The 17925-nt window shown below is 45.2% G+C and overlaps 1 protein-coding gene across 13 annotated transcripts in view; it reads right to left on the reverse strand.

The window, feature by feature from the left end:
* Positions 1–17925, reverse strand: part of SNX14 (sorting nexin 14) — a 2214134-nt gene that overhangs the window by 266878 nt on the left and 1929331 nt on the right. For all 13 annotated transcript variants that reach the window (XM_069606348.1, XM_069606351.1, XM_069606342.1 and 10 more), the window contains one exon: positions 15616–15735. In XM_069606348.1, the coding sequence (XP_069462449.1) occupies positions 15616–15735 (120 nt within the window). The remainder of the gene's footprint in view (positions 1–15615; positions 15736–17925) is intronic.

Genomic DNA, 17925 nt, shown 5'->3' on the forward strand with positions numbered 1-17925 from the left:
GTGACCTAGTTCCACTTGCACCTATTCCCCATCTGCAAAGGAAAAGAGGGGAGGGCTCCTTAAGTAGGGAAAAAGAGCAGCAACCAGGAAGGCACCAGGTGGGCGGGGCTTAGGCCAGGTGACCTATATCCACTTACATTTGCACCCCATCTGTATGAAGGTATGTCTGTCATATGGGGTGGCCAGGGGGTGGACAGTTACATATAAAGGAAAATAATGCTAGTATGATAAAAAAGAATCAAACAATGTCTCACTTTTTGCTGGCCACCCCTACAGATTTTCCTAGACCAATAAAACGGGAAGTACGAATGATCTTTGAATTATATAAGGGGTTGGGCTTTGATGCCATTTCTGACATTCAGCATTCCAAAATGCGTACTGTGTGAAGGAATGTGATGAATGAAAGCTGTTACGTGTTTGCACTCTTCCCGCATGCGTCAGGGGCTCCTAACGTTTTTGTTCCACATCCAGTCCCAATTATAGAGGCACAATGCATGGTACATCTAGCACTATGTAGGATAAAGGACACATTCCAGACACACAGCTTGCATTTGAGGAACACTGATCTAGACCCAGCGCTATGTAATGGCAGTACGAAATACAGCAAGTGTCTGCAGCACCATATTTTTCCTTAGGAAGTCAATCACATGTCAACGACAAATGGCAAGGCACCACAGTGATGTGCCCGGCAGATGGGCTGATATAGTTCAGCAAAGAAATAATAGCCCAAGTAGAGACTATGTGTGCTTAAATATGGTCCCAATACATCACAAGGCTGACATGGATTACAACAATAGAGAACCCAGTGCGAATACATAGAGAATGGACTATGAACTTTGTTTTAGCGATGAAGGAACAGTTCCTGTTGGCGCAAACACACAGTGCAACCACACTCTTGTGATCCCCGATATGACGAAAGGTATGGTAGCGGTGATGGATTACTACTGGGTTTGTGGCCACAAGCTTACTTGTACCTACCATCATCCTGGAGGGGCAAGTGTTTACTAGCCACCCTGCACTTAGTACTACTAGTAATCCCGAAAGAACACCTGAAAGGATACGAAATGCCTGTCAAGGTGCCAACAGCCACTGCAGCTCCTAAAGAATCAGAGAGAGACTTGCAGATCACACAAGAATTTCATATGCTGCCAGAAAAAGAACAATTTCAACAGCTGAGAAGAAAGAAGAGATCACACTATATATCAAAAGACTCTTCCGACACTGCTCAGATAAAAACCTGACTAGTATCGACTTTTTAGCTCAGCAGAGACTTTCTTTTCATCTTTTCTGGCTTCTGGGGTACAAGCAGCTGCCAACGCCAAATGGGTTCAGATCATCTGATGGGAGCCAGTCCAGCTACAGCCATAGAAGGAGGAGTGTATAAAAAGATGGCAAACAGCTGCTGCACTTTTGTACCCTCGGAGGATGCTGAGAAAGGGACACTATCCCACATCATCAAGGCGGTGCATAATCTAGGTGTTCAAATGAAGAAAGAAGGTGGAGTTCAGAACACGGATCGGCTACCGCTTGCCTTTGATTGTGTCCTGTCATGGCTGGGGGTAGCAGTACAAATACTGGTGCCGGTCATCGTATTCTTCTTGGTCCTCTTCTGCATGTTCCAATTGTGTCTCTGATGTCGTGTCAATATAGTACCTAGTAGTGCAAAGATGATGGTATCAATTATGGGTTCTAAAAAACCTTGCCATACAATAAACAGCGAAACTCAAACCGTTATTTTTGGGGTTGTAGATATGTCAGGTGGGGGTGAGTTTTTTGCTGTAGAAGTAACGGAAGGGGGGGAATGTTGTAAAGTAACCAGGGTCTTCCCGAACCCCTAGCGCTTTAGAGTTAGGCAAGACCAGAGTCGGATTGGCCCCTCTGCCTTCCCTGCGGATTGAGGGCTGGTTTCTGGCCATGCCTGGGCGGGTTGGAAGAAAAAAAATAGAAAAAAAGATATATATATTTTTTTCATATGTATTTTCTTTTTTTTCTTCAAAAAAGCATTTCATCCTTCTCAGGTCGATAATTGAGCACCAACCCAGGTTGGGTGATATTGTATGCATATTTTTTCTATAAAGAAGAGCTTAAGTTTAAGTGCTATACAATAACATATAATTTGGCGTTGGACTTCTGCTTGGATTCACAGTAATTTAGTGTACTTGGGCCCAATGCTATTTGATGCCACTACCCCGTTTTGTCAAGGGGTGAAAAGTCGTGTTTCATCGCTTCGCGGGATGTCACTTTGGGGTGGGGTGAAATGACATCACTTCCGGTGATGTCATCAGAGGCCAGGCGTCGTGAGGCGAGGGTTGGGCCACTTTTTTGAGGCAATGGGTGGGCCACTTTTTCTTTGGGTGACCAGGCCTATTTCTTGTCACAATCCGACCCTGGGCAAGACCTCTTTTAGGCTTTACTAATGAGGTAGGGGGATGGAGGGGCACCGGGAAGGCTCTCTCATGCAAATGTATCACATGCACAGACATGGGCAGGCACTGAAGACGGCAGTTATTGTTTAAATATAAGGCACAATTAACTATTAGCTGGATAGATGTGTAATGTCAGATCTTAAGCATTGTAAAATGTTAGTATGTGGCCTGTGGGATTCTAAAAATTGACCACAGGCGCTTACGCAGTGTTCGTTACTGTGGCTAGCACTGGCAGCACAAAGACGGACTCACCAGCTGTCTACTGTCCGTCTAGGGTCCATTCAGGTTAAAAATAGGAATTACAGGTTCTGTGCGACAGAATGAGACAAATTATAAAAATAAAGTGTGAAGGAGACTACAGGGCTCAGATAACGTTAGCAGGAAGAGTGAAATTCGGATAGAATGAATGCAAATTGTTTATAAAAATGTTTAGTTTTTCCCTTGGGCTAGGCCTCAAGGCTTGTTAAAGTCTGCAGAGCTGCAGTGTGTTTTCACGTAGGAGGAAAGCATGAGCTACAGTGTGTTCTTGTAGAGCGAGCCAAATGTAGAACAGCATGCCCTGACAAAACCGTAGACAATGAAGAAAGAAGGCTTTGGGGCACCCCTATTATGGAAAAAGGACGGATGGGGATGAAGCCATGATCCATATCCAGTGATGCCACCACAGCTTGCCAGGACTACATAAACCTCTGCCTCAAACCACTTTGGCAGGAAGGAACGGTAGAGGGACAGGTGAAGATCGTTCAGGCAGCAGAGACATTTGCTACCATCCTCATTTTGTAAGATTAAACTTGTTATCCTTATAAGATCGCTTTTTGGCCTTATTCCCCTAGAGGGGTGTATTTATTCTGGTGTGAGCGTAATTAGGGACACCCTTACACATGCTTTAACCCTTGCTGGATTCACGAACACCCTTCGATAAGAATGTTGGAAACAGCCAATGAATCGAGTCAGGCAACTGGATATATTTGCTGCCGGAAACCAGTTAGCAAAACAATGCACCATTCTTTGTTATCTTTTTCTTTCCTTGGTTTGGCAGTGGCAATCTGGCCCGTGGGTATCTGAGCACTCGGCTAAACTGCAGAAGATGAAAACAATTATGTAATTCTGTCCATTTTGTCACCAAATTATTTATTGCCAAGCTTCAAAATGCTGTAGAACTATGTTCCCAAGTGAGGATCCGAATGGGCTGTGATTAACTATGGATGTATCAAAAGGCTGTAACAAAAGACAGATGGATTATATAGTCGCATTACACCTTTGGAAGTTTGATTCAGAGCACTTTGTTATTTGACAAAGCTGCCCAACCTTACCCTTAAATTTGAGATTGCTAGTTGTTTTATTTGTATATGTAAAAACACAAGAAGGCTTATACATAAGACCTTTGCGTTTAAAGACTGTACCTCCATTCGTAGAATGTTACAGACAATGGTAATCTTTTACTGGTCACTGTATTTTATGGGTCACTTGCAAGTGCCACATTAGTACAGTAGCCCGATTCACAGTATCGGGAATTGAATGGGGAAGAGAAACAAAGAACTGAGTATATAGTGAGTAAAACAAATTAACATCTATTCAAGTTAATCAGCAATGAAACATTGCTATTATGGCTTTAGATCATAAAGTCTTGGCAAAATAGTGCAGGTTTTAGGATAATCCTCCATCTGGGGTTGTTCTGTTAGTGGCACAATAAGATGTTCTGATTTTTACACATGTCTGAACCAAATGCTCCATCATTTATTCATTGATTTTAGTTAGCAACATGTTGCTCCTTGACGTCATGTTTCAGGTAAGTCTGTAAAGTATCCGCTTTCTTAGATATACAGGTTCTTATGCCCATTCCCCTTGTGTGTCAGACAACATCCACTTTAGAGGATACCAGTATGAGGATTTCAAGCTGGGTGTCATGTGCGGCAAATGTTTTAGGCCTAAAACTAATCTTGCTGCTTGGTTTAGGCACAGCTGGGACTGTTTAAGCAGTTTCATGGTAGGACCCGGTAAGTTCTATCAGATCAATGTGCCCTGATAATTTTACTAAGCATGCAAGTTGGAGAAGGGCACTCTTACATAGAGCTCACCTGTGGGACCAAAGATGGTGATAAGTGGACCATGACCCAGAGATACCACACTTTGTCTACAGTAATTGCAGAAATGCCAAATAGGCTGAGTTGAATTTAAACAGCATAAATGTCTGGAGTGGGTCTGTTTAGATATAAGTAACTGCCACTCACACATTTGCACATGATATTCTTAAGTTCATGTTTCTATGAAGATAATGATGTATGTGCTATTCGTGTACTTACAAATATATCACGTATCACTGGTAGTTCAATCTGGGCTGTGAGGCATGTAAACACTAAAAAGCCACAGGGAGGGTCTTACGTCTTGCAAAGGATGCCAACCAGGCAAACTAGTCTCAGGTGGCCTTTGTCGGCTTTGTAGAAAAACAGTTATAGTCACATTTGCCTTTTTGGCAGGACACAAAACCATGGCAGAGGATGGCCTAAAATCAAGACGATCAAGAAGCAGATGATGCAGGTCTTTAAGAAGGCCACGGCTGGTATGGCTTTGCGGCAGTCAGTGAGTTTGGCACAAACTACGCTGGTTTGTCCTGTGGAGGACTATTACAGAAGTCACCAATCTTTTCCCGGAGGGTGAGGTCAGGGATGGCTTTCTGGACAAAATGAAGGACGGCAAGGAGCTACCGTGTCAAGCTCTCCACTCAACGGCGCAAATTGTGTTGGGTGGTGCATAGGCACATCCATTGTGCTGAGCAGAACCTCATACCTCTGGAATTCAGGTTTCTCGCTGAATGTCCAGGTGAAACTCCTCAGCTTGGCATTCAACATGGAACACCTGTTTGGCCCAAAAGCAGATGAGTCCCTAGAGAAAATGAAGGACTCTAACTTAGCGGCTAAGTTGCTGGGATTGATAGGACAACAGCTGACTTAGCAGGATTTCTCCTTTGGCTCCAGAGGAAGAGGATTCAGGTGCTATACCCCTCTTACCAGGAGAGCACAGCTGCCATAGGCCAACCAGGGGCAATGGATGCTCTCTCGTCCTGGCAGGGGCATAGGCTCATCTAAGAGCCATTTAGCCACAGCCTCTACGCCTGCAGCATCCGCAACGCAGACATCTCAGAGTTCTCCCTCCATGTTGCTCTGGTTGGAGGGAGAGTCTCCAGGTTCGTAGAGAGATGGTCAGATAGCACAGCGAATAGAGCAGTCGCTTTGACATCCGTGCAGAGCCTGCCAACGCAGGTTTGAATCCCAGCAGGGCCAAACTCAGCCTTTCACCCTTCCGAGGTCGATAAATGAGCACCACACACCGTGGGTAATAATAAGCAGCGCTCAGATGCCTCAGGGTTCATAGCCCTATATAAATGCAAATTACTATTATTATTATTATTATTATGAAATCACCTCCGACAACTGGGTCCTCTAGTTGGTAGAACCGGGGTACTGTATAATTTCTCAGGCGGCCCCTAGACAGACCACTACCACCCTCTCATCGACTGCAACCAGAGCTCCAGAAGGAGATGTGAGCTCTTCTGCTGAAGGGTGCAGTGGGGGAGGTACCAGTAAAGGAGAGAGGTTCAAGGGTGCTACTCCCGCTACTTCCTGGTCTCCAAGAAAGGGGGAGGACTACGTTCCATCCTGGAACTCAGGGCCTTGAACAAGTTCATGAGGAAGGACAAGTTCAGGATGCGGACATTGAGGGAAATTCTACAGGCTCTACAATACCAGGACTGGCTGATGTAACTGGACCTTCAAGACGCTTTATACTTTAAGCAGAGAGAAAAGGAAGACGGAAGCGGGCAACGGTCTGCCTGCACGCTCGTGTAGCTTTGTCCTTACTGTGAGCACACCTGTGGTGCGGCTTGCTGGCTGTATCGGACTGCTCTCCCTCTACCTAGATTTTGCTATGCTGCTTTTCCTCGCTCTTTGTTGCCGTAGAACTGTCATTGTGGCGATGCTTGTTTGACCCCTAGGTCCTGCATTGGTGATGCTGGGTCCTGGTGGCCAGACGTCCTGGTGATTTGCCTGAGGAGAATGGATTTAAAGGGACGGTGAGCGGACTTCGGTGGTTTGAGCAAGCTCTCTCAGGTGTTGCTGCTTCAGGCATGCTGCAAGCCTTTGGCTTTTAATTGTTATTCGGTGCCATTGCAGGCAGGGGGCATGTTGCACCAGTTCCTTGGTTAGTGTGAGAAACCTGAGGGTATTCTCCCAAGTAGACCTCGAGAATCCCTTATTCAGGTGGACAGGGAAGGGCTGGTGGTAGCAGATCCCAACCCTGGGGGTGGACGAGCGAGGGAGGATCACCTGGGTAGGGGATCTCAGGGAAATAACCAAGGTGAGATGCAGTATTATCCCGAAGAAGGTGAGGAGGACGGAATCCCTGAGGCTTTTGTAGGCTGTACCACATCTGCCTCCCTTCCTATCATTGAATCTCTCTTGCCCAAATCCAACGACCCCTCCGTATATAACAAATCCCCTAGGATCCCAAACCCTGTTACATTTAGAAACTACATCTCCCAGAATCCCTGTTTTCCTGTGTCCTACCCGAATACTCCCAGTCATTCTCCTTCCTGTCCCTCCGATTATTATTTCCCACACTCCCAATGTGCTCTGGCAAAACATCACCCTTCACCCCACTGCCCCCCTTTTCCGACACAAACACTTTTTCACACCGTAGAAAACAACAAACTGACACTAAAGTCGTTTACCTGGCATGTCCCGACACCAGAGTCAGACAATTGACAGGAATCACACACACCCGACTGTCCTTTCTGTTCCTCAAAGGGATAAAAGGTGGAGCACAAGAGCACACTACGAGTGAGGCAGCCCGCACAACGAGAGAGCTATCCAAGTCCGGCAGTTCAAGAGGAGGAGAAAAGTGGCAAGGACTGAAGAAGCGATAAGGAGAGAAGCAACCTTGCCTTTTCCACCCAAGGCCAACAAGACCTCCGTGCAGGGAATTGTAAGACCGCGAACAATAGCCGACGTGTGTTGCAGCAAATGCAAGCAGTACATAGAGCCCTCCTTTGCTGATAACCAGGCCAGAGAGAGACACCTGCTACCGTGGTACCGTCCTTGACTCCAGAGACAAGGAAAGCCAAGCGGTTCATCATAGCCAGAGAGCCTATAAGAAACCGAACTGTGATGAATGAAAGTTTCAAAGTGGCAGAAAAGTGAAGTTCAAAGAACTGTTAACATTGAGGGAAAGCTAGCTGCACAAAGGACCGGCACCACGCGAGTGCTCATTCAAGAGACTCTGGTTGATCCCACGTTTATTGAAACTACCGATACCAGAAGGCCCTAGTAGAGCCGTAAGGAAATGGTCAAAGTGGTCATACAGGGGTCAGGCAAAATCCCCCTGTACAGTCGAAAGTCTTTGACCGGCACACCAGTGAAAACCCAAGTGACGTGAATCCTGCATCATAAGAAAGTAGAAGGAAATACAAAGTTGGCAAGAGTGAACCCGACAGAGCGATACCGATGAAAGGGGGCAAAGTTTAAAGTACCAATGAACAGTGTGTTGACAAAGGTGAACCCGATAGAGGGATGTCCACAGTGAACTGTTTTAAAAAGACATTAAGATTTGTAAATGTCAGAAGAGAAATTGAGTTGACAAAAGCCATAGTGAACCCGATGGAGGGTCTGAGCCCGGAAGAGGAGGATCCAGGGGTGAAAAGCCATCACCCACCGAAAAAGGCCATAGTGAACCCTTGGAAGCAAGAAACGGAACTACCGAAGGTCCTGCTATCTCTAGGAACGTTTTGTGGATCTGACCCCGGAAGAGGGGGATCCATGGGTGAAAAGTCATCACCCAACGTGCCTTCGGAAAGGAAATTTGTTATTTTACACAGAGCAGGTCCTCGGAGGCAAGAGACTTTGTAGAAGAGAGACTCCACTGAAGATCCTTATAGCTGAGAACTGAACTGTCGTCTTGTGCTGGGAAAGCTTGAGTGTGTGCTGTGCTCTGGAGTCCCGCCTTGTCCCGTGCTCAAAACATGGGGAAGGGAGACAGACCCCCGGGTACCACATCCTGACTTATTTGTGAACACTTCTTTCATTCTTGTGAACATTATCCCACACTCTTTTTGGTATTAGTTGTAAGGATTGGCAATAGGTTTTTCTTAGCATAGGCCCTTTTATTTGACAAGACGCCACTAGGACTGCCTTATTATTTGATGGTCGCAGCTTGCTCCCATCTTAGATGTAGGTTTATATTAGGCATTTTTCTAATCCATATATACAATTTAATAAACACCCTTGAATTGTGATCACTTGTGTCTGTCTTTACTTTTGCCACCATGAGTTCCTTACATTAGTAAACTGGCATTTATCTGTGAAGTAAGAAGGGGCTTGCTTGTTTACAGGCTTAATACTGTGTTTGCCCAATAAAGGGAAATTGCCTATATAATACCTGTTGCTGCAAAAGTACTAGTAGCAGGCTCAGGGGCCTCACAGAATAAAACTGAGGTGAAGTTGCTTACTTGTCTCGCGATGACGGATAAGCAGGTCTCTCAGGATGACCAAAACTCTCAGGGTGACCAATATTTGGGGGAACCTAAACTCATGATCTAAAATAGCTTGTCCTTCCATGCCCCCTTTACTAAAAGAGAAGCGGTTAACAAGCATTGTGTTAAATCTGGTACGGATGTAGAGAGACCATCTGGTTCTGAACCTTACGAGGCCCTTAGGAATAAACTGCTGTCATGGCTATGCCAGAGGACGGGGCCTGGAGTAATAAGAATGTCTGAAGGTTGTTTGGAGGAGTTGTATCGATGAGTGGTGCTCACAGCCCAATAAAGACTGTGTACTTGTGGTCTGTGGCAGTAGCAATCGTCCACTCTCTTTGAGTATCTGTAAAGACTTCCCCAATGGTTCTTCTATCTTGAAATTAGTAGTCAACTTTGCAGAGGTTGGCGGTAACCCGCTGGTGCCACCGGCAGGTTGCCGCCAACCCTGTAACACTGAAATCAGGCGTTACAAGTCTCGGCTGCGTGGGAAGTCAGGCGCTGGATTTTGTAAGTCCCCATTCCCATGGAGTCCCATATGACTCCATGGGAGTGGGGAGACGTAAGCACTGGCACCATTGCCAATGGTGCTTTCATGACGTAGCTGCCTACTGGGGCTGCTGCCCCCAGCAGGGTCAGACCTCCTGGGCGCAGCGGCCCCGGCAGGCAAGACTTGTAGTGGGGTGGTCCAGAAACAAGGGTGCTGGTGTGCTCACTGGCACCCTTGTTTCCGGACCGCCACACTTGTAATGAGGTCCATAATAACTGCATGAATGTCTAGATGTTGGTCTGCTTGTTGCTCAAGATGTGTAGTTTGTATGTACCGTTTAATGATGTATGGTTTTAGCTGTTTCTAGCTTTGTTGTATGACTTCTGCCTTATTAGTTTAATTATTTCTTTTTTCTTTGTATTATATTGTATGTGTTCTTGTTTTTATTTATTGTTGTACTGGTTTGTTATTTTTGTCAGTGCCCTGATGCTTACGGGCTAGCTTTGGCGCTATATAAATAATTAAACTAAATGTACATGTGCCGATCCACTCCAAGCACAGGCGGTTGAGCTTTGTCCTCTGGGACACTATCAGTTCAAGGTGCCTCCCCTTTGGCCTGACCTCCGCACCCAGGATATTCACCAAGCTGATGGCAGTGGTGGCAGCCCACCTCAGGAGATCCAGAGTCTTTGTATTCCCGTACTTAGATTAGATGACTGGCTGATGGCAGGACAGATGCCAGAGCATGTTTTGAGGCATTTCAAGGATACTTCTTTGCAGTTTCATGGCCTGGGCTTCACCCTGAATTTCAAGAAGTCAGAGCTTACACTGTTACCGAGCCTTCCACTCCCTACCCCGTCCAGCCCCTGAGGAGAGAGTCACCAGGATTGCACAGACAGTCATTCTTTTCCAGAATTCCAGAAGTCTCCTGGCATCCACTTCCTGATTTCTTAGGCCTTATGGCCTCCCACATTTTTCTTGTGCCAGAGTCAGGCTCTGTATGAGATGCCAGCAGTGGCTTCTAAAGAGTCAGTGGTCAGAGTGACCCCGGGGGGTTTTAAATCAGTAACACGTCATGCATGGATGGGATGCAGAATAACTCTTGCACCAAATAATAAGACCGACTCAGGAAGTTGGCAAAAAGTCTCCCCCGACTGTTTTATTATCAATTGTCTAAAACAGGGACTTACAACGGACATCAACGGGCGTTCGCTCAAGCTCTCAATCATTTTGCATAAAAAACACATTTATATATTAAACATTCATCATATGTGACGTCATACTATGTGGCAAACAAGAAAAACCTACGGGGGGTTGCGATACGCTCAAAGGGAACATCTGAGTATACTTTCTATATGGGGAGGGGTTGTGAGTGGGTCTCTACAGTAAGGTGGACACAACATATGCTCACCCCTAGTGCAAGCCATCTTCAACAGTTATTCAGTACACAGTATATCATTAGCTCTCAAACTATAAGGCCCTTCGTTATATGGCCCTCTGCAATTGGTTGGCACGCTCGTGCCCTTCTGGAACATTCGGCTCACCAGCAGCATGTAAGCTGGTACCCCAGCCACCCAATTAGCCCAACAACTCTCATCGCTCATGCCTTCTGCCATTCAGATTGTCTTTGGCCTCGGCCTCGCAAAATATCCTTCCTCCTGGGAATATAAAAGAGTATAGGCACATTCTTATCACAGTTGCCCGACTCCTATTTCCATTCTTGGCTCATGTGACAGAAGACTGTATTTCGTCCTGTTTTGAGGCATTTTATTGTCTTTAATTAATAACATAGGCCCTTGTGGGGTTCTTTCTTTGCACCTTAACATTTTCTGCAGTGCTCTTCAAACGTGCAATCTTCATTCCACATATGAAAGTTTACTCGATTCTTTATTTCGCCATCAGATTCCATAAAGTCTATACATCTTTTTCTTCAGCCACTCTTCTCACTGTGTCACGCTTGCTTCTAGTGACGTCACCAACTTCTCTTTCTCTCATCTTCATATTCCTTCGGGGCTCTCCTCCAAGAGATTGACATCGCTACAGGGATACATCATATAGGGTTTCCTCATTGGATACCTTTTCTCGAAGGCTCTCTCTGGAATAGGCACGATCACTGGTGTCGAGCATGTCGCAATTGCTGGCTCCCAGCATATAGGAAGGATTGGGGCAGGACTTCCTGCAGAGGCATCCAGCTGCTCCTCTCCAACAGCATTCAGGCAAGATATCAAATACCCTTTCAGGTGTCGGGTCGGTTGCCGATGACCTATCTTGGTGGAACAACAGGACCAACATGTTAACAGAAGAGCCTTTTTGGACCCCATGGCCAGAGGTCCAAGTGGTGGAGGGGAACTTCGGCGACCTTTAGGTGAGCGGCCATTGGGCCGAGAAGGAGTTCCTTTGCCATAGCAACCTGCTGAAGTTCTGAGTGGTCATACTGCACTGACCACTTTCACGCCTTCTCTCTGGGGAAACATTTTCTGATACTAACGGACAACACAATGACCACGCACTTCCTCAACAAACAAGGTGGTGTGTGGTCGCTGCACAAGTGCATGAAGGCCACACGGCTATGGTTTTGGTTACTGGAGAACAGCATCTCTGCCTCAGCAGCACATCTGGTGGGGGTGGAAAACGGGTTTGTAGACGCTCCGAGCAGGCAGAACACAATTTCCCATGAGTGGGAGATTTGGCCAGAGGTCATTTTGGAGATCTTCTCCCAGAGGGGAACCCCATTGGTGGACCTGTTTGCAACAAGAGACAATGCAAAATGCAAACGTTTATGCTTGAGGGAATTTCCCTTAAGGGCAGCATTGGAGATGCATTTCGGGTGGAGTGGGTCTTCAACCCCTATTAAGTGTTCCCACTGATACCGGTCATCCTGTGGATTTTCTAGAGTTTGAGGAGGCTTTGGGCTCGCCTGGTCCCAATTGTTCCGGATTGGGCGAGGAGTACTCTTTACTCTGATCTTGTGGAATTGGCCATATGCCCAACTCTCCCGCTCACTTGGGGGACGGAACTCTTGTGTATGATGGAATACAGGGGGTCTTCACCCAAACCTGGGACCTCTCAGCCTACATGCCTGGCTCTTCAGAGGTTAAGGTAAGAGACTAGGGACCTGGAACTGGCAGCCTGGGGGAGCAACTCACTACATGATGCACCTCCCAGAGGCGATGTAAGAAAGATTCCTCAAAGCTCCCTCAGCCCTTTCTTTATTGGGCCCATGTTACACCATACCAAAGGCAGCACTTTCATGGGCAAATATACTTAATGGGTGGATAGGAAGACTGAAGGCTGCATCCGTAATTCCAGATCACTGACCTAAGAAAGCAGAGTGAAAACACAGTAAAATGTATCCCAAAACCTGTGTTTTTCCTACACATCTCTAGCAAGTGAGTTTCCTTCTTGTTCAGTATCCCTCTCCTAGCTATGTTGTCAAGACGTAGCAAGATTTATTAGTTTGAGTTGTTGGCAGTCTTGCTACTCCTACCAGGGTATGAAATAGAGCTCTCAGCAAGCCTCACTTTCACTGCTTCATAGTTCCCAGTGTGTGAATGCTGCCAGTACTGGGCCCAGGTGCTCAGGCAGCCTCTACACATAGCTTGCTAGCTCAATCTGGCTTCTCCTAATCTCCGACTCCCATGCCCCAGGCTAAGCCCATTGGCTTGACCAACTCAGGTTTTGCTCGCCTAGTTCCCATCCTCCTTCATAGATTTTGTCATCCATTTTGGCTTTCTTGGATTGGTCAATGCAGGATTGTTCCCCTTCTGTAGATCTCCTTACAAAGTACCACTCACCCTCAGGAACATCCCCCCCCCCATCATCCACCCAGTCTGGAGGTTTGTGCCTCCTTTCATACCATGAAATACAATAGTTGATTTACTGAGAGCTCAGATTTACGGGTCCATTTCCACATTAGCTTTGTGGATTGTAGTTTGCCCTGGCTTAGTGATTTTACCTCCTCCTTAATAGTGTGGCCAGTGTTCATGGTTCCATACACAAATGTTGTGCATTTTCTATAAATAATCATTCCATACTCCAGGACCTGCGGCCAAAATTTAAAAAAACTAGAAATGCCAACATGACGAATTGCGGACTATGAGTTCTGGCGTTCCTGCACTTCACTGAGTTTCTTTCACCTCTGCTGACTGAGTGCTCACTGCATTTAGCTGTGATCTCTGCTGTATGCTTTTTGCTTGGCTACGGGTCAAGTTCCATGCCCACGATTGCCAAACCGAGTTCCCTGTTTCCCAGGACTTTTGATACTAGACTATGGACTAGATTATGGAACTGCTGTCCTTTGGATTAGGCTCCTTTCACAGAGTTTATGTTGCCCCTCCTTCCTTCTACTGTTTTGCCCAATCATATTCCCATCCAAAGGCCATCCCTAAATTCCTACATAGGTCAATACTGAATACAAAGTGTTGAATCCCATCTCAAGCATCTGTATGTTCTGAGACACAAGATCAAATCCATATTCATAACTTTATCTTTAAGGGCATCTGCTTTCACAAACAATAGCAGTCTAAACCAAGTTTTGTTTTTTTGTCAAACTAGAGATATCTTCAGTATTATTTCAGGCAGCAAAAGCACTTGATTTGACTAATTACACAGTATGGATTAGTAAGCAATGCTGAAATCAAGCTGATCTGATCTACACGTTCAATAAAAAGCCCATTCTACTATGCGGACGGAAGAATATAGCTCTCAAAATTGAAGTCACCCAACTTCAGTAGTGCTTGCCTTTTTTTAAAAAACTTTTTTAAAAATTTTTAATAGAGTTACTGACACCAAACAGGTGCTGTACAGTGATGACTGGTACACAGATAATTCCTTTTCAATTAAATCAGCCAACTTTATGTCTACATTCTTGTTAACAATGGCAGGTGGAAAGTAAGGTCCAAAATCTGCACCACCATCCCAGAAGTGTCATGCAAGCTGATCCAATTTAACATCACACACCAAGTATACACAACACCACAAAAGCTACACATGGTGAACGGAGAGGTTCATACCATATATGGTTCTTCCACCCAACAGCCAGCCAGGGGAAGGGACCGAGTCAGGGCTTCCCAGGACTTTGGGAAACAAGGTAACAGGTAATAGAAACCAAGAGGCCACAGGGGCCATCTTGTCTCCTAGCAGGAATCCACTGATTCCTATGGCAGGGTCTGGGTATCCCAAAATGGAGGATACTCAAAGCAAATTCAGTATGGAGCCGCCAACAATGCATACCTTTCTCTGTGGACCACACAGAGGTGCCCAAAAGCATACACTAGCGGTACAGGGGCGTAAACCCACCCATGGGTGCCATAAGGGTATCCCAAGGGTCTCTGTGCACCACAACTAAAAAGAGGAAGAGCTGCATTGCCAGGTGTCCCACAAGGACTCCTGTGCAGAAAACAACACAAAACAGACATAAGGGAGTACAGGACAAGGACATGGAGGCCCAGTCCCTCCAATGCATTTCCAGCACCACAGCCCCTGCTACAGCAATGGTCCCAAGACATAATGAAATGGACCACCGCGAAAAAGGAAATAGTAAGGGAGCAAAGAACGGAAGAGGACTCAGATGCTTTGGAACTGCAATGGGGCACCCTGTTCAATGACCTCCAGACATCACCAGATGATCTTTCCGCTTGAGGAAATGTAGGGGTGGACATTGATACAAGGAGTAATATAGGTCAGATATGAAATTAAGCACTTCACGGACAAGGAATGAGAAAATGGCCCCCAAGAGACAGCAAACGTAAATTATCAGGGCACTTCTGAGTTGGCATGGGAGTGGGAGGGTATGTGGGTGGTGGGGAAAGAGGGAGTTGAGGCTTCATATTCAAAGGTTAACTTGTTTGTTAAAAAACTTCATAAACAAATTTCAAACAAAAAAACAATGGCAGGTTACCTCCCACCTATTCATTTACCTTCTATGCTTGCCAAACTTGAGTAGTTTTCAACATTTCCATCCAGTTTTGTTAATCTCTTTTCCTACCCAACACTGGAGTGTTTAGTGCCCTCAGTACAATTTTAAAGCTTTTTTTGATGGTGCACATCACAACAGACAACAGCACAGCACAATTAAACACCAGTAATGTGATTAAACATCCATTGTCGATCTCAAAGTACAATACATTGAACAGCCTATATGGATTAAACTTTTTAACAACATTTTCTAGACATACCTTTTTATTGTTCTCCGATGTGGGACTGAGGATGGTTAGCTCTGGTCTACTTGGCTTAGGTTTTGGGGATTCACAAGAACTGATGAAATTCATGATGAATAACTCCAAATGCTGACCTTTCTGCAGGTGAATACACAGAACAGTAGTATAGTGGGTGACAGTGTATCAAATGAAGCAAGTTAAGTAAGAAGGGTAAGGAATGTTTGTTCATTGCACAAATTCTAACAACTAGCATATGTCAGGGAAGTGGGCAGCAAAGTGGCATCTATGTGATTACACAAGCAGGTGGAGAGAACCTGTATATTTGGAGAGCTTGCATGATTCCTGCAAACTGCAAACTGCCCAAACTGCATTTTACTGAAACATAAAAGCCCATGAAAATGTTACATACCTGTAACTTTATGGGTTTCAAGCGAAAGTAATGCATTTTGAAAAACTGCTCTGTTAAAAGGATTCCACTATTAAAATCAATTTCTTATTATAAATGTGCTATTTTCATTTTCTGCAAGAACCTGTTAGCAAGAGCATCCCAGGATCCTACGGCGCAACCAAGGGGCCCTGTTACTTTATTATTATAAAAAATACATTTAATCTTCAACATAATCTCTTTAGGCTTCCACCACCTTATACAAAGTACAACTGTGATTAACAATAAAAAGATCAACTCATTGGAAACATTTCTGATTAGAGCACTGATTATATATGGGATAAAGTACAGCTGACAGTACGTCATAAGGATACTGCAAGTCAATGAGGCCGAAGGATGAGTTCCTCTATAAGGTCACGGAACTCTGAGGTGACTAGCAATATCTTTTTTACATACGGTAGGGGGTATTTTATTCCTTGTAACACATAGCCAAATACAGCCATCTCCCTTAATACCAGGCCTCTTGCTTAATGTAAGAAATCTTCCATTTGCTGATCCACGAAATCAATGTAGATTCTGTCTAGATTTAAAAATCTAATATGCAGCTTCTAATGTGATGCAGAAAATAGCTAATTAAAAGGCATCCCACAAACGTTTTCACGCTGCGCTTTAAAGTAAAATCAAGAAGATTTTTGCTCACATGTCAAACTCGCAAATTAAACATTCTACAATAAATATTTCCTCGTCACAGAAAATTATTTTACAAGCAAGGAATTTGAAAAGCTTGTCAGGGATTTAATGAAGTGCTTCAGTGGCTGCTGTATTTATGCTCGTGCAGGCATTGTGACATCACAAGTGAAGTGTAATAAATGATTACGAGAATTTGTGGGCCAGTGGGAGCCACAAACTAGTGATATACAGGGAATTCCATAGAGTCTTTCTTCCCTGTTCCCCAACCTATGTGGCAGAGAAAACTCTGTAAAGAGGCTAGGTCAGACAGCAGGAACCCAGCGCATGAATGAAGTCCAGAAGTTGAGCTGGAGGCAGACTGTGGAAAGGGACTCTCAGCATTCCACTTCCATCTCAGGGCTAAAATCATGGGGAAATCGAAATCCAGGAGGGAGCCAGACAGATGCTTTACATGGATCACCAAGCAACATTCCGCTGAGAACAAAGGGGAGATACACCAAACACCCAACTGGGAGTGGGGGATAAAGGCACCTCATACCACCCTCACTCTTCATGCAAAAACGAAATATGCCCCTTCATTGAACCCTTACAACACAGTGGAAACCCTTTATTTTCCCTTAGAACCAAACCAGAGTCATCAACCTGAAAATCCCAAGAAAATGCAAAGCAGAAACGACCCAGGGATTCAGAATTTCCCATGTTTAACCCCTATTATCTGCAGAAAGAATAGCTCCCATACATACATAAAAAAAGACAGCCACACGTTCCAGATGGATCAACAGATCAGCCAGGACACTTTGCTTTACCTTAAAATGGTGTGCAAATGCCCAAAACCTGTAGAAAACGTCCCCCTTCAGAAGTTAAGGAGGGGGAGGGCTTGCCCACAAAGGAACGCATTTGATACCGGAAGGAAGAGGCAATCGGGAGCAAGTAAAAGCAGGAAGGAAAGGCCAGACAATCGAGACACTTATTGCCTCAATCACACTTTTACTCACTGCATAAAAGAAGCTCAGTTTCCTCAGTCTGGGGCAGGGGAAGCTATAATATACATATGCCTTGGAGTGCTGTGACAGGGGAAAAAGAAAGAAAAACACTTATGAGTTGAAAGGTTAGCATCTCAGTAGGGTCCTGAGGCCCACATGGGATACACAAAAGGGCTGGCATCAGAAGTATGATTTGCAGCGTTAATTTACAAAGATCAAAGGAACAAAATACACTCGGCTGGCTCAAGGCACGATTCTGCGATGCGTCCG

Source organism: Ambystoma mexicanum, chromosome 4p, assembly GCF_040938575.1.
Source record: "Ambystoma mexicanum isolate Mex_15411 chromosome 4p, UKY_AmexF1_1, whole genome shotgun sequence".
Classification (NCBI taxonomy): domain Eukaryota; kingdom Metazoa; phylum Chordata; class Amphibia; order Caudata; family Ambystomatidae; genus Ambystoma; species Ambystoma mexicanum.